Source organism: Bos taurus, chromosome 15 (genome assembly GCF_002263795.3).
Source record: "Bos taurus isolate L1 Dominette 01449 registration number 42190680 breed Hereford chromosome 15, ARS-UCD2.0, whole genome shotgun sequence".
NCBI classification, from domain to species: Eukaryota; Metazoa; Chordata; class Mammalia; order Artiodactyla; family Bovidae; genus Bos; species Bos taurus.
In genome coordinates this window covers 50,606,027-50,622,646 of record NC_037342.1, presented here as the reverse complement: position 1 = coordinate 50,622,646, position 16,620 = coordinate 50,606,027, and the positions used below count along the sequence as shown (strand labels likewise).

The 16,620-nt window shown below is 39.7% G+C and overlaps 1 protein-coding gene across 2 annotated transcripts; it reads left to right on the top strand.

Moving 5' to 3' along the window:
* The first annotated feature begins 201 nt into the window (after window positions 1-201).
* On the top strand, window positions 202-3,234 carry OR51R1 (olfactory receptor family 51 subfamily R member 1). Of its 2 annotated transcripts, XM_059874988.1 has the most exons (2): window positions 202-717; window positions 1,580-3,234. In XM_059874988.1, the coding sequence occupies exons 1-2, from the start codon at window positions 598-600 to the stop codon at window positions 2,558-2,560; spliced, it is 1,101 nt and encodes a 366-aa protein (XP_059730971.1). In that variant the 5' UTR covers window positions 202-597; the 3' UTR covers window positions 2,561-3,234. The 2 variants fall into 2 exon arrangements, with proteins under 2 accessions (XP_059730971.1, NP_001377186.1); NM_001390257.1 differs by lacking the exon at window positions 202-717 and having other exon boundaries at window positions 1,607-2,560.
* Window positions 3,235-16,620: the final 13,386 nt, after the last annotated feature.

Below are 16,620 nucleotides of genomic sequence, written 5' to 3'. Positions count from 1 at the left end.
TGACAATAGGAGATCTCTTCCTGAAACAGATCTGATCACTGTGTTTCCTCCCCAAGCATATGCTCATTTAAATGTCCATGCTTTCCTTTCCTTTTCTTCAGTATTCTGATTATGATTTGAATGGAAATTTGTAAGGTGGATCAGAATACAGAAATACTGAAGAAAGTGGAATAGTTAGGAGGCTATAATAATATCTGGGGAAATGATGATTTTGGCTAGATTATTTTCTTTGGGATCTTAAAGGAGGAGATAGTTCAAAGCTAATTGGTTTGTGGAGTATATTATAGAGTGAAAAGAGATACTGAGGTGTTTTTTGTTTTTGTTTTTTTTTCTCCCTGGAGATTTTGAGGATAACAGGAGAGGGAGGTAGGCCCAATAGGTTTTGGAAGGTGAGTTCTGGGTGGAAAGAGGAATTATAGTTTGTGGTTCTGCAGGACATTCAATTCACAGGCATACCAATGTGAAAATACTTACTAGATAAATGGAGATACAGTTCTGTTGCAAAGGAAAGAAACGGGAAGCTTTGTAGCCCAAAAGTGTTATGTGAAGTAATGGGAAAAGGTGGGCTTACACACCACACTCCGGGCTCCTTGCTTAATGTTATCAACCTTCTCTGCTTGGCTCTGTAGGTGGTGCCCCTCAAGACCTGCCAGGTTCACCCTTCAGTACCCAACTCTGGAGAACAAAGCACTTGGTGCTGTCACAACAGCTTTTATGGTAAGAGGGGATTAAAAAAAAAAGATATTTAAGGGCAAATGCCTTCTAATTAAGCCCATAGCTACAGGACTGTCTCCAAGGGTCAGAATAAAATGCAAGTTTAAGCAGCCCATGGGGTGGAAGTGGGATTGGGGAAGGAGTTTAACAAAGGTGAATCCATCTCATTTCTCATCTTGTTTACCAGATTTAGCTTTAAAGAACACTTGAATACTCCTTCTAGGTAAACCCATCTTCACAGAGGAGACATTTGTCACCAATGAACGCACTGGAAAGAACCTTTGGACCTCAAAGTCTTTTCCAGGAAAGAAACACAGAAAATGTTGGTTCCAGAACAGAATTAGAGGAAAAAACAAAAAGCTTTCTTAGAGGATGGTTTTGAAAATATCTCATGGGTTTGAATGTGTCCCTTTTGGTGTATTTGTATCTGTTAAGATAAGTCACACTATGGAAAACCTGCTTCTAAGAAATAGAAATGGAATCTAAACTGCTTGTTTCTAACAGCATACTAAATTCAAATATAAAATTATTCTCCTTTCTATATTATTTAGTCTGAGAAGACACTTGAGATAGCTTTTGAGTATAGCTTAAGTGAAAAAGTAGGGTGTTTAGGCCAAAAAGATGGTAGATATCCAGTGGCTAAAGCAATTTGCAGAGATTAGCTCATAAAATTTATTCAGTATGACTTTATTCAAGGAGAAGATTAAATGATCCAGGAAACAGAGGGGAATGGAGCTCCTCAGAAGAATGAGGTTTCTCTCATGGCCTGAGAAACAGTGATGGGGCAACTCTTCTTTTCTAGCCCTTAGTTCTTGGTAGGGACTTTTAAGTGATAATCAAAGGAATGAATGCTTCTTCTTTGTAGGGTGGACCACTGCCTCCTGAAATCACGATGTTCTCCTGCAACACCAGCACTTCTGGTCATTCTACCTTCCTCCTCACTGGCTTCCCAGGTCTGGAAGCTTCTCACCATTGGGTTTCCATCCCCATCAACCTCATCTGTGTGGTTTCCATCCTGGGGAACAGTATCATCTTCTTCCTGGTCAGCACAGATCCAGCCTTACATGAACCCATGTACAGCTTCCTGTCCATGCTGGCAGCCTCTGATCTGGGCCTCTGTGCCTCCACCTTCCCCACCATGGTGCGGCTCTTCTGGCTGGGTGTTCGCGAGCTGCCCTTCGATCTCTGTGCAGCACAGATGTTCTTCATCCATGCCTTCACCTATGTGGAATCTGGGGTGCTGCTGGCCATGGCCTTTGATCGCTTTGTTGCCATCCAGGACCCTCTGCACTATTCCTCCATTCTTACCCATTCAGCCATGGCCAAAGTGGGGGCTGCCATCCTGGTGAGGGCCATCCTGCTCAATCTCCCAGGACCCATCCTCCTGCGGCGCCTGCTCTTTCCCCAGGTCAGTGTACTCTCTCACTGCTACTGCCTGCACTGTGACCTTGTGGGACTGGCCTGCTCAGACACTCAGGTCAACAGCCTGGTTGGCCTGGTCTCCATCCTCCTCTCTTTGGGCTTTGACTCTTCCCTTATCATGCTCTCCTACGCCCTGATCCTACAGACCGTGCTGAGCATTGTCTCCCCTGGGGAACGATTAAAGGCACTCAACACCTGTGTCTCACACCTCTGCATTGTTCTCATCTTTTACTTACCCAAACTGGGGCTGTCAGTTTTGCACCGAGTAGAAAAGCACAGCTACCCTGCTCTGGCAGTGCTCATGGCCAACCTGCACTTCTTGGTGCCACCCTTCATGAACCCCATCATCTACTGCGTCAAGTCTAAGCAGATTCGTCAGGGCCTCTTAAAGCGCTTCCAGCAGAAAAGGGTTGATGTCTCTTAGAGCAGCAGAAGGATCTCATGGTATGCAACCTCTGTGGGTCAACCTGGATCTTGGGGGAGGATTAGTGGTGTAGTTAATTTTTGAGGTTTCTGGATGGTTCAGATCTTACCACTGAGCCTTTTTTGGGGCACCATCAGCTTCTATAATTATAGTTTTGGGGGACAGAGATCATTGGAAAGCATATAGAAGTATCATCTTGATAATCCTCTTGTTGCTCTGATCAGAGTTGAAGTATTTCAGACTCATGTATACAGTAACATCTCCTGGCCTGGGGGACTTAACCCCACCCACGGAGAGGATGTGTATGCATATCTGTTTGTATAGGCACTTCTATTCTTTTCCCCACCAGATTCCACCCTCCCCCACAATTCATTTCAAACTTTTGGAAAAGCTATATTCCTATTATATTGTTTATAATAAGAATATTATGTATAAGTGTATTCTGTATCATCTGAGCCACCAGGGAAGCCTATACTATATTCATCTGAATACTGATCTCCCACATTTAATATTAACCAACTCATATACCAAGAAACAGAAAAGAGGAGTGGTTGGTAGGAAATGCATAGGATAAACTGTACATGCTAAGTCCATCTATACCTATTTACACCTTAGGGAGTATTAGTTTTCTCTTGGTTCTCTTCATGTATGTCTCTGCTTTGAGCTAGAGAGAAAGTTTGGCACTGTCAAGCCCTAGAAGGCTGCTCACTGTCTGTTTAGATTTTATGATTAAGTATTTGAAATAATGGTTAGATCCACTTTCTGAGCTTGCATTAGAGCCCACATGAGGGAAGAGTCCAGATTTGGTGCTAGATTCCATGGTTTTAACTTTTAAGAAAACATTTCACCCAGGATTTACAAAATCTCTGTATTGCTAAAACTGCCAACCCTATTGGATGTGATTTGTAAGAATGTAAGTATTAATTTCCACATTTATTCTGTCGTCACTCTTGGTAACTGCATGATAGGTGAGCCATTACCATGCATGAGACAATGAAAGGAATTCCTGTAGCATTAACAGTGCCTATCTTTCAAGTCTTAATTATATTTTTTTCCTTCCTTCCTGAGGATATTCTCCCCCTTCCTTTCTTCCTTTTATTGATTCATTTTTAAAAAACCCACTTTAGGGAATGCAAACTAGTACAGCCACTATGGAGAACAGTGTGGAGATTCCTTAAAAAACTGGAAATAGAACTGCCTTATGATCCAGCAATCCCACTGCTGGGCATACACACTGAGGAAACCAGAAGGGAAAGAGACACGTGTACCCCAGTGTTCATCGCAGCACTGTTTATAATGGCCAGGACATGGAAGCAACCTAGATGTCCATCAGCAGATGAATGGATAAGAAAGCAGTGGTACATATACACAATGGAGTATTACTCAGCCGTTAAAAAGAATACATTTGAATCAGTTCTAATGAGGTGGATGAAACTGGAGCCTATTATACAGAGTGAAGTAAGCCAGAAGGAAAAACATAAATACAGTATATTAATGCATATATATGGAATTTAGAAAGATGGTAACAATAACCCGGTGTACGAGACAGCAAAAGAGACACTGACGTATAGAACAGTCTTATGGACTCTGTGGGAGAGGGAGAGGGTGGGAAGATTTGGGAGAATGGCATTGAAACATGTAAAATATCATGTAAGAAACGAGTTGCCAGTCCAGGTTCAATGCACGATACTGGATGCTTGGGGCTAGTGCACTGGGACGACCCAGAGGGATGGTATGGGGAGGGAGGAGGGAGGAGGGTTCAGGATGGGGAACACATGTATACCTGTGGCGGATTCATTTTGATATTTGGCAAAACTAATACAATTATGTAAAGTTTAAAAATAAAATAAAATTAGAAAAAAAAAACCCCACTTTATTGAGGTATGATTGACATATAAAAAGTTGTGCATATTTAGTGTATACAACTTGAGTTTGGAGATGAAATATAATCTGCTATACAGCATAGTGCCTATAGTTAACAATATTGTATTTTAAAAATTTTCTAAGAAGATAGATCTTATGTTCTTGGCAAATAAACATGGTAATAAATAAAAAAGACAAGAGGAAACTTTTGGAGGTGATGGATATGCATATACTTAGATTGTGGTGATAGTTTCACAGAGCCCTTAATTTTACTGGTGTCTTCTACTTGATATTTTTATATGTGAACCGTATCAGATTGAATGCTCGTAGGAGCCTGGATAGGTTTGTGGCAATGCCCACTTTAGCCATTTGCCTTTATTTCCAGTACTTTGGCCACCTCATGCGAAGAGTTGACTCATTGGAAAAGACTCTGATGCTGGGAGGGATAGGGGGCAGGAGGAGAAGGAGACGACAGAGGATGAGATGGCTGGATGGCATCACTGACTTGATGTACGTGAGTCTGAGTGAACTCCGGGAGTCGGTGATGGACAGGGAGGCCTGGCGTGCTGTGATTCATGGGGTCGCAAAGAGTCGGACACGACTGAGCGACTGAACTGAACTGAACTGAACTGTTTTATTAAATTGAAGTATAGTTGATTTACAGTATTATGTTAATTTCTGATGTACAGCAAAGTGATTCAGTTATTTGCTGTTGTTCAGTCACTCAATCATGTCTGACTCTTTGCGACTCCATGGACTGCAGCATGCCAGGCTTCTCTATCACCGACTTCTGGAGCTTGCTCAAACTCATGTTCATCCAGTCAGTGATGCCATCCAGCCATCTCATCCTGTGTCATCCCTTTCTCCTCCTGTCTTTAATCTTTCCCAGCATCAGGGTCTTTTCCAATAAGTCAGCTCTTCGCATTAGGTGGCCAAAGTATTGGAGCTTTAGCATCAGTCCTTCTAATGACTATTCAGGATTGATTTCCTTTAGGATCAACTGGTTTGATCTCTTTGCTGTCCAAGGGACTCTCAAAAGTCTTCTTCAGCACCAAAATTTGAAGGCATCAATTCTTTTACACAGCCTTTTTTATTGTCCAGCTCTCACATCTGTACATGATTACTGGAAAAAACCATAGTTTGATTATATGGACCTTTGTTGACAAAGTAATGTCTCTGCTTTTTCACATGCTGTCTAGGTTTGTCATAACTTTTCTCCAAGGAGCAAGTGTCTTTTAATTTCATCACTGCAAGTCACCACCTGTGGTGATTTTGGAGCCCAAGAAAATAGTCTGTCACTGTTTCCTATGTTTCCCCATCTACTTGCCATGAAGTGATGGGATCAGATGCCATGATCTTCATTTTTTGTATGTTGAGTTTTAAGTCAGCTTTTTCACTCTCCTCTTTCATTTTCATGAAAGTGAAAGTTGCTCAGCGGTGTCCAACTCTGCAACCTTGTGAACTATACAGTCCATGGAATTCTCCAGGCCAGAATATTGGAGTGGGTAGCCCTTCCTTTCTCCAGGGGATCTTCCCAAGCCAGGGATCGAACCCAGATCTCCCCCATTGCAAGTGGATTCTCTACCAGCTGAGCCACCTGTGGGTGGTCACTTTCATCAAGAGGCTCTTTAATTCTTCTTTGCTTTTTGCCATTATGGTGGTGTCATCTGCATATCTGAGAGTATTGATATTTCTTCTAGAAATCTTGACTCCAGCTTGTGCTTCATCCAGCCAGGCATTTCACATGATTACGCAGCATATAAGTTAAATAAGCAGGGTGACAATATACAGACTTGACATACTCCTTTCCCACTTTTGAGCCAGTCTGTTGTTCCATGTCCTGTTCTAACTGTTGTTTCTTGACCTGCATACAGGTTTCTGAAAAGGCAGGTAAGGTGGTCTGGTATTCCCATCTCTTTCAGAATTTTCCACAGTTTGTTGTGATTCATTCAATTTAGTTGCTCAGTCATGTCTGACTCTTTGCAACCCCATGGACTACAGCACGCCAGGCTTCCCTGTCCATTACCAAGTCCCGGAGTTTACTCAGACTCATGTCCATTGAGTCAATGATGCCACCCAACCATCTCATCCTCTGTTGTCCCCTTCTCCTCCTGCCTTCAATCTTTCCCAGCATCATAGTCTTTTCAAATAAATCAGTTCTTTGCATCAGGTGGTGAAAGTATTGGTGTTTCAGCTTCAGCATCAGTCCTTCCAATGAATATTCAAGGTTGATTTCCTTTAGGATGGACTGGTTGGATCTCCTTGCAGTCCAAGAGACTTTCAAGAGTCTTCTCCAACACCACAGTTCAAAAGCATCAATTCTTCAGTGCTCAGCTTTCTTTGTAATCCAACTCTCATATCCATACATGGCTACTGGAAAAACCATAGCTTTGACCAGATGGACCTTTGTTAGCAAAGTAATGTCTCTGCTTTTTAATATGCTGTCTGGGTTGGTCATAACTTTTCTTCCAAGGAGCAAGCATCTTTTAATTTCATGGCTGTAGTCACCATCTGCAGTGACTTTGGAGCTCCCCAAAATAAAATCTCTCACTGTTTCCATTGTTTCCCAATCTATGTGCCATGAAGTGATGGGACCAGATGACATGATCTTAGTTTTCTGAATGTTGAGTTTTAAGCCAACTTTTTCACTCTCTTCTACTTTCATCAAGAAGTGCTGAGAGCCAGCACGGGAGATCCCACCCATGACAAAGGTCATGCGGAGAGGGCCTGAAGGCAAAGACGGATCAGGACTGGAGGGACCCCCTGGACCTGCTTGAGCATCTACCCTAAAACCAGAGTCTGTCTGTCTTACTATTTTATGACTTTCACCAACTCCTCTGACATTAATGGGGGGCTATCCCCGACCACCTTTCTCTGACGGACATCAACTTAAAGCTCTAGTTAATATGTCTCCTGGGCATAATAGGTGTGTTCCAATTCAAATCCCTCAGATAGCTTTCTAACTTGCCTGACAGGTTTATCCCGACTCTTACAGCTATGCATGTGATTGTTTACAGCCTCCCAACCACGAGAGGCATGGGAAGCTTAAGATATTCTAACAATGCAGAGTTTCTTGGGGAGTTAAAAATTATTAGAATAGAACTGGTAGAGGATTTCATTGTTGAGCTAATGCTTGCTGCCAAGTTTCCATATTCCTTACCCATTGTGTGCTTGTGAGTATATTAATTAACATAGTTGGAATATAGGAAAAATAAGTAGTAGCCTTAAAAAAAAAATAAGTAGTAGCCTTGATGTTAACAACTTTAGACCCTCGAGGTAATAAATTCTTTCCCTGTTACACCCCACCGCACCTTTGCCCTATAGAAATGCAACTTTATCTAGTGCTTTCCGGGAGTGGCACCAAACTTCTAGAAAGATCACCTTTGGAGAAAATAAGTTTTCTGGTTAACTAACCTTTATCAGAATAAAAATGTTAACAGGCCTCCTGGCCAGAAGATGATGTAAATCACCTAAAGTCTTTGTATATGATAAGTTTGCAGAAAGAAAGCCTGGTTTCAATAAGTGTCAAGGACTGCTGAACTTGCATGACTCCGCACCCCCCTATTATCCTCTATATACAACTGAGGGTATAAAAGCTCCTTTTATAAATAAAGTTACAGTCCTTGCTCATCAGGCTTGGTCTCCCCATGTCATTCTTTTTTTCTTTTTCTTTTTCTCTCTCTGTTCTTCTTTCAGGATGACTACTTGGAACACAGGGGCTCTCTGAGTTCACTTTTTTGCCTGGGCTTCTAAGACCCAATCGGGAAGGCGTCCTGCATCCTCACCCCACTGAGAGGGTACCTGCGGCCTCCGTGAACAGAGCAAGTTCTGTATGAGGAGCTTTATTGCCTTTTTGTGTAAACCAAGGAAGATCAAACCTCTTTCTCTCCCCTTTTACTTTCCTTATTGCTGATGCCGTCCTCCTGAGGGAATCCCTGGATCCTACTGGGGCTGGACCCCTGTAAAGAAGCTCTTTAGTTCTTCTTGATTTCTGCCATGAAGGGTGGTGTGAGCCATTAGTTAAAGGCTTTAGCATAGTCAATGAAGCAGAAGTAGATGTTTTTTCTGGAATTCTCTTGCTTTATCTATGATCCAACTGATGTTGACAATTTGATCTCTGATTCTTCTGCCTATTCTAAATCCAGTGTGTACATCTGAAGTTCTCAGTTCACATACTGTTGAAGCCTAGCTTGAAGGATTTTGAGCATTACTTTGCTAGTATGTGAAATGAGTGCAATTGTGCAATAGTTTGAACATTCTTTGGCACTGCCCTTTGGGATTGGTTGTACACACATACATTTTATTTCATATTCTTTTCTAGTGAAATTTATTACAAGATATTGAATATAGTTCTGTATGCTGTATAGTAGGACCTTGTTGTTTATCTAGTTTGAAACTCATACTTTATCCTCCAAATTTATCCCTCCACCCCATCCCCCTTTGGTAACCATGTTTATTTACTATGTCTTTGAGTCTCTTTCTATTTTATAAATAAATTCACTTGTATCGCATTTTTACAATTATCATACACGTTATATCATATGTTATTTTTCTTCGTCTGAATTACTTCATTAGTATGATAATCTCCAGGTCCATTCATGTTGCTGCAAATGGCATTATTTCATTACTTTTAATGGCTGAAAAGTATTCCTCTGTGTGTGTGTGTGTGTGTATGTGTGTGTGTGTATGTATACTACATCTTTATCCATTCATATGTTGATGAACATTTAGGTTGCTTCCATATCTTGGCTATTTTAAACAGTGCTGAAATAAACATTATGGTGCATGTATCTTTATGAATTAGACTTTTTTCTGGATATATGCCCATAGATGGAATTGTTGGATCATATGACAACCGTATCTGTAGTTTTTAAAGAAACATTCATAACTTCTCTATTGTCGCCTCATCAATTTACATACCACCAGCAGTGTAGGAGGGTTCCCTTTTCTCCATACCTTCTCCAGAATTTATCATTTGTAGATTTTTTGATGGTAGATGCTCTAACCTGTATGAGGTGACACTTCATTGCATGATCTTGCTGGTGAGAGTACCCTAGATTGCAGGTTATATCCTTTCAGGACTTGAATATATTTTGTCACTCACTCTGGCCTGCAGTGTTTCTGTAGAGAAATTAGTTGAACTAAGTCTTTTTCTCATGCTGCCTTTAGAATCTTCTCTTTATCTTTCACTCTTGCCATTTTAATTATAATATGTCTTGATGTAGGTTTGTTTGGGTTCATCTTATTTGGGACCCTCTGTCCTTCCTGTACTTATATATCTGTTTCCTTCCTTAGTTTGGGGAATTTTTCAGCTATAATTTTTTCAGATACATTTTCAATCCTCTTTTTCTCTTTCTTCTCTTAGGATTCCTATTATGAGTATATTGTCTCAGTTTATATTGTGCCATAGAGCTCATATATTGCTTTCATTTGCTTTTCTGTCTGCTCTTCTTATTGGATGATTTCCATATTCTGTCTTTCAGATCACTTACTCATTCTTCTGCATTATTTAGTTTGTTATTTATTGCTTTTAACTTGACTTTTATCTTGGCAAATGAACCTTCTAATTGGCTCCTCTTTAGTTTCTAGTTCCTTGTTACAGTGATCCACATTTGTATCAAAAGTATTTCTTAATTCCTTCAGTATTTTAATTATCTCCTTTTTGAACTCAGAATCTGGTAGACTGGAGAGATCTGTTTCATTGTTCTTTCAGGGAATGTAACTTATTCTTTTAGTTGGGAGTGGTTCCTCTTCTTCATTTTAGTTTTATTTCTCTGACTATGAATTTGGGAGAAACAATTATCTACTGTGGTCTTGAAGGGCTGTTTTTATATGAGAGTGTCCCTGTGTAGCCTGTGTGAGCCTGATACTTTTGTTACGAGGGCTGTTTTTAGTATGGTTGTCTTCCGTATCTTTCCTCGGTGTGTGCTGGTCATTATCCCCATGATAGGGGTTCCAGTTGGTATTGTGGTGACAAGGGACTGCTCTGGAGGTTGGGTGGGGCCTCCTCTTTGCTCTGTGGTTGTAACAGCCCTGTGGGGGGCAGAGTCTGTTCCCATTGTTGGAGGAGAAGTCCCCACATCCATTTCTGAGCTGCAGTGTAATGCTGGCTGGACTGGAATACTTTTGCTGGGAGAGGAGCGCCTAAGTACCCCTTCACAGGAGCTATCCACCTTGAGGTGTTCTCTTTGGTGTCACCTGTTACCTGTTTTGTGGGCTCACAAAGTACACTGTTGTTGGCATTACTCTCTTATCTGCCTCAGCCTGACAGTGCAATCAATTACCCTGGACATCCTTCAGGAGTTGTGCTCACAAAGCCACTGGTGCGTATCCACCAGTGCACATCTGCTGAAGTCCGGCACTGGGACCTGACGTATTCATGCATCTGGAGCTACAGAATCAGCCCAGACCCAGCCCTGTCTCTGCATGTGCGTGCCTGTAAAGCCTGCAGCTGCTCACACCATACCGACCCCCGTCTCAGGAGCATCAGTGATCTGCTTGGATGTCCCCTAGGCACTGAGCTCGCAAAGACCCCTGTGGTATAAACCTGCCAAACAACACAGCTGTGCAGGGGCAGCTGCACACACCTTCAGGAGCAGACATCCCTGGGTCTCTCCACTGAAGTCCCAGTTTCAGCACCCAGCCCCTTTGTGCATCAGCAGATCTATGTCTCAGTCTGGGGAGTGCAGTGAGGTGCCTACGACCATCTATGCTGGTCTCTTTCTATTCTGCCTGCCTCAAGCCAGTTGCTACACTCTCCTCTGAATCTCCAAAGCACTCTCTTATCCCAGATGATCTGGCCAGTGAAGGCAGTTTCTAGGAGACATTCCTCTTTCACAGCTCCCTCCCAGGGGTGCAGGTCCTTTCCCCATTTCTTTTTCTTTCTTTTGTTCTGCTTGGTTATGTGGTGATCCTTCCTGCAGCTTCAGTTGTATGAGATCTGCTAGTGTTCAGTAGGTATTCTGTGAGAATGGTTCCATTTGTAGATGTATTTTTGATGTATCTATGGGAAGAAGTGAGCTCTATGTTCTATTCATCAATTTCACCTGTCTCCCCTATACAAACTTTGATTTCATCAATTTCTTTTTTTTCTTTACTGTATTTTCCTCTTCTGACTTTGTACCCTGGGTGGCTCAGGCTCTGTATACCAATCTTACGACTTTGCAACCTATCTTCATTCTTGGAAAAACTCAATGGAAGTTGTTCCAACTTAGTTCACAAGGACATTCTTTTGGTTCCAGACACCAGGATATCTAGTGTCGTCTGACATGAGATGGCTGAGGCAGTCATCTTACAGCTATTCCTTGCTTCAAAGTATATATTAATGTCAGTCACTTGTTTAAGCCCGTCTAATCACTCATTTCAAGTGAAGGCAATGGCAACCCACTCTAGTACTCTTGCCTGGAAAATCCCATGGACGGAGGAGCCTGGTAGGCTGCAGTCCATGGGGTTGCTAAGAGTCGGACACAACTGAGCAACTTCACTTTCACTTTTCTCTTTCATGCATTGGAGAAGGAAATGGCAACCCTCTCCAGTGTTCTTGCCTGGAGAATCCCAGGGATGGGGAAGCCTGGTGGGCTGCCGTCTATGGTGTTGCACAGAGTAGGACACAACTGAAGCGACTTAGCAGAAGCAATCACTCATTTAAATAAGATACGATGGTAGCCTCTGGCCATTTGGATTTACAAAATAGAGAAAAGTGGTGTAGTGAGAAAGTCTTGGATTCCTAATATTTCTGGGAGAATGCTTAAAAAGTGGGTGTCAGAAAGGATAAAGGGACCAAAAGGGCCAGGAAACTGACTCTCAGATGAAGGAAAGTGGTGGGCCTGTCTCATATTGAAGATGAGACAATAGAGCAGTACATGTGATGAGGAATCAGCTGGAGAATAAGAAAGGAGTGAGCTCAATGATCCTGGCCACTAAAAGAGAAGAGCAGACTAAACCCAGAGTAAACAGAAGAATGGAAATAAAAAAGAGCAAAAATCATTGAAAGAAAAAGCAAACAATAAAGAAAAATAAATAAATCTACAAATTGGTTATAAAAATTAATAAAATTGATACATTTCTCTCCCTTCCCCCCACCCCCACCGGCATGATAGAACAGGGCAAACTCACACAAATAACCTATATCAGAAATAAAAGAAGTGACAGGTCCTACAGAACTGAGAGAATAAGAGGAAGTTATAAACAATTTTGTAATATATTAGTACATTATTTTGAATATTATATTATTTTGGTAATTTAGGGAAAATTGGACAGCTTGTGAAAATAGAAAATCTAGATATACCTATATTTATGAAAAATTGAATGTATAATAACAAAACAAAAAAAAGAAATGTCAGATCCAGATATTTCCTGTAGAAAATAGAAGAAAGAAAATAGACTTGTAGAAGTCTATCAAATATTTTAGGAATAAATAAAATAAAATATAAAAAATAAATATTCAGTTCAGTTCAGTTCAGTCACTTAGTCATGTCAGACTCTTTGCGACCGCATGAATTGTATCATGCCAGGCCTCCCTGTCCATCACCAACTCCCGGAGTTCACTGAAACTCATATCCATCGAGTTAGTGATGCCATCCATCTCATCCTCTGTTGTCCCCTTCTCCTGCCCCCAATCCCTCCCAGCATCAGAGTCTTTTCCAATGAGTCAACTCTTTGCATGAGGTGGCCAAAGTACTGGAGTTTCAGCTTTAGCATCATTCCCTCCAAAGAAATCCCAGGGCTGATCTCCTTCAGAATGGAATGGTTTGATTTCCTTGCAGTCCAAGGGACTCTCAAGAGTCTTCTCCAACACCACAGTTCAAAAGCATCAATTCTTCAGTGCTCAGCTTTCTTCACAGTCCAACTCTCACATCCATACATGACCACTGGAAAAACCATAGCCTTGACTAGACGGACCTTTGTTGACAAAGTAATGTCTCTGGTTTTCAATATGCTATCTAGGTTGGTCATAACTTTCCTTCCAAGAGTAAGTGCCTTTTAATTTCATCACTGCAATCACCATCTGCAGTGATTTTGGAGCCCCAATAAATAAAGTCTGACACTGTTTCTATTATTTCCCATGAAGTGATGGGACCAGATGCCATGATCTTAATTTTCTGAATGTTGAGCTTTAAGCCACCTTTTTTCACTCTCCTCTTTCACTTTCATCAAGAGGCTTTTGAGTGCCTCTTCACTTTCTGCCATAAGGGTGGTGTCATCTGCATATCTGAGGTTATTAATATTTCTCCTGGCAATCTTGATTCCAGCTTGTGCTTCTTCCAGCCCAGAGTTTCTCATGATGTACTCTGCATAGAAGGTAAATAAGCAGGGTGACAATATACAGCCTTGCCGAACTCCTTTTCCTATTTGGAACCAGTCAGTTGTTCCATGTTCAGTTCTAACTGTTGCTTCCTGACCCGCATATAGGTTTCTTAAGAGGAGGGTCAGGTGGTCTGGTATTCCCATTTCTTTCAGAATTTCCCACAGTTTATTGTGATCCATACAGTCAAAGGCTTTGGCATAGTCTATAAAGCAGAAATAGGTGTTTTTCTGGAACTCTCTTGCTTTTTCGATGACCCAGAGGATGCTGGCAATTTGATTTCTGGTTCCTCTGCCTTTTCTAAAACCAGCTTGAACATCTGGAATTTCATGGTTCACGTATTGCTGAAGCAGGTTTTGGAGATTTTTGAGCATTACTTTACTAGTGCGTGAGATGAGTGCAATTGTGTGGTAGTTTGAGCATTCTGGGATTGGAATGAAAATGGGCCTTTTCCAGTCCTGTGGCCATTGCTGAGTTTTCCAAATTTGCCTGCATATTGAGTGCAGCACTTTCACAGCATCATCTTTCAAGATTTGAAATAGCTCAACTGGAATTCCATCACCTCCACTAGCTTTGTTCGTAGTGATGCTTTCTAAGGCCCAGTTGACTTCACATTCCAGGATGTCTGGCTCTAGGTGAGAGATCACACCATAGTGATTATCTTGGTCATGAAGATCTTTTTTGTACAGTTCTTCTGTGTATTCCTGCCACCTCTTCTTAATATCTTCTGCTTGTTAGGTCCATACCATTTCTGTCATTTATCGAGCCCATCTTTGCATGAAATGTTCCCTGTTGGTATCTCTAATTTTCTTGAAGAGACCTCTAGTCTTTCCCATTCTGTTGTTTTCCTCTATTTCTTTGTATTGATCGCTGAGGAAGGCTTTCTTATCTCTTCTTGCTATTCTTTGGATATCTGCATTCAGATGCTTATATCTTTCCTTTTCTCCTTTGCTTTTCGCTTCTCTTCTTTTCACAGCTATTTGTAACAATCCAAAAAATTTCAAAATTTTATAGCCAAGGCTTTACTTCCTATGTGACAGCAATTCCCTCATGCATGTATCATTAATAATATACTGTAACTACAAAAAAGCAGAAATGATATTTTTGACAATGAATGACCATGATATTCTTTAGAGTCCAGAGAAAACCAATTAAAATAAAATCTTTTTTGAAATTGCAAAACCAGTTCTTTTTACACGTGTAATTAGGAAAAAGTTAAGTTCTTAAAATACTTCTTTGGAGCTCCAATTCTGCCTAGGAAACAAAAACAGGCCTAAGAAAAAACCTAAAGTTAACTCTTATCATGTCCTTGGGATACACAGCCCACTCTATCTAGGACTCCAGCCATAAACGAATTGGTGGAACTAAAAAAAAAAAAAAAATTAAAAATAAAACAAAAAGATATTTTAAATTTCAAGAGGAAAACTATGTCTATCTATCTAAAATTATTTAGGTCTCAATATATGTCTTTGTTTTTGAATAATATGAGTTAATGAGCCCTATTTAAATTCACTTATTTGCTAATCTAATTAAGACACATCTTAAGTCATCAGCATTATATAATAGTTTTATTATGCCTAGGTTTAAGGTAAACTAAATTTGTCAACAAAAGGGTAACTTTATATATATATATATATATATATATATATATATATAAGATGAAAACTTTTAAATAACTCTATTAAAAATAATTATATTTTTAATAGAATAATCTATTATTATAATCTAAAATAATCTCTTAGCATTTGGGTAACTTAAGTTTCTGGAGTTATACTAAACTAAATAATGAAAGTTTATTAAATAGCTAGGTCATTTCCAAATGAAGTAAGATTTTAAAACATTAATCACTGAACGTTAACTTCCTCTTACAAAAATTTTTTCTTACAGATAAACTAAAAAGATTTTAAACTATTAAGAAATATATATATATAAATATAAACATATGTTTATATAAAAATAAATATATATTATAATATATAATATGATATAATAAATATATTCACCAATCTATAAAATACTAACATACAAGACACTTCATAGTTGCTAAAGAAAAATAAGATATATGCTTTTGATAAAAAGTTATAAGAAATGGCAAATAAATGATGAATATAAAAATATAAAAAGGAGTTGATAACAAATGAAAGAAAATTTTATGACAAATGGATATAACTCATTGCCCTGAACTTTCTTCCTCTTCCTTCTTTCATACAAATTCTTCTTTTATATGGACCACACCTTTCCAAGGTGAAACTACACAATATGTTATAACCGACCTATTAGCTCACTTTACAATAATGAGAATACCTAATTCTATAAAAACAAACAATGGCCCTATCTATATTTCTAAGCAAATTTAAACAATTTTTCCATTCATTCTCTATTAAACAATTACAGACATGCCTTATAATCCATAAACACAAGAGATAATTAAGCAAACACATTACACACTGTAACTGCAAACAAACAAACAAACAAACAAAATTAAATAAGAGGGTATACACAGGAACACTTTTATCTTTCTTATCCAGAACAGACTTTACTAGATTCTAATACAATATAGTCTTTAAACCTATAACTATTATTAATATAGTTTTATTGCTATTTCCAATTTGTAAGATTCTTAAAACAAAATAACATCAACTTCAATGCCTGTTTCACAATGCAAAACAAAAACAACATAAAAAAGACACCACTTGCCAAAAAGATTGTTTGTTCCTAAGAATATCAAAAGTGCAAAATATTCACCTTCTTTTAAGGTCTGTCTTGAAAATATAATCATCTTCCTTGACACATTGAACAGAGAGATTCGACAACTGCCAGGCTTCATTTCTTTTCCAAAGACAAGGTCAAATATATTTGCGTATGAGCAACATTTCATTTATCAAGTTGTTCT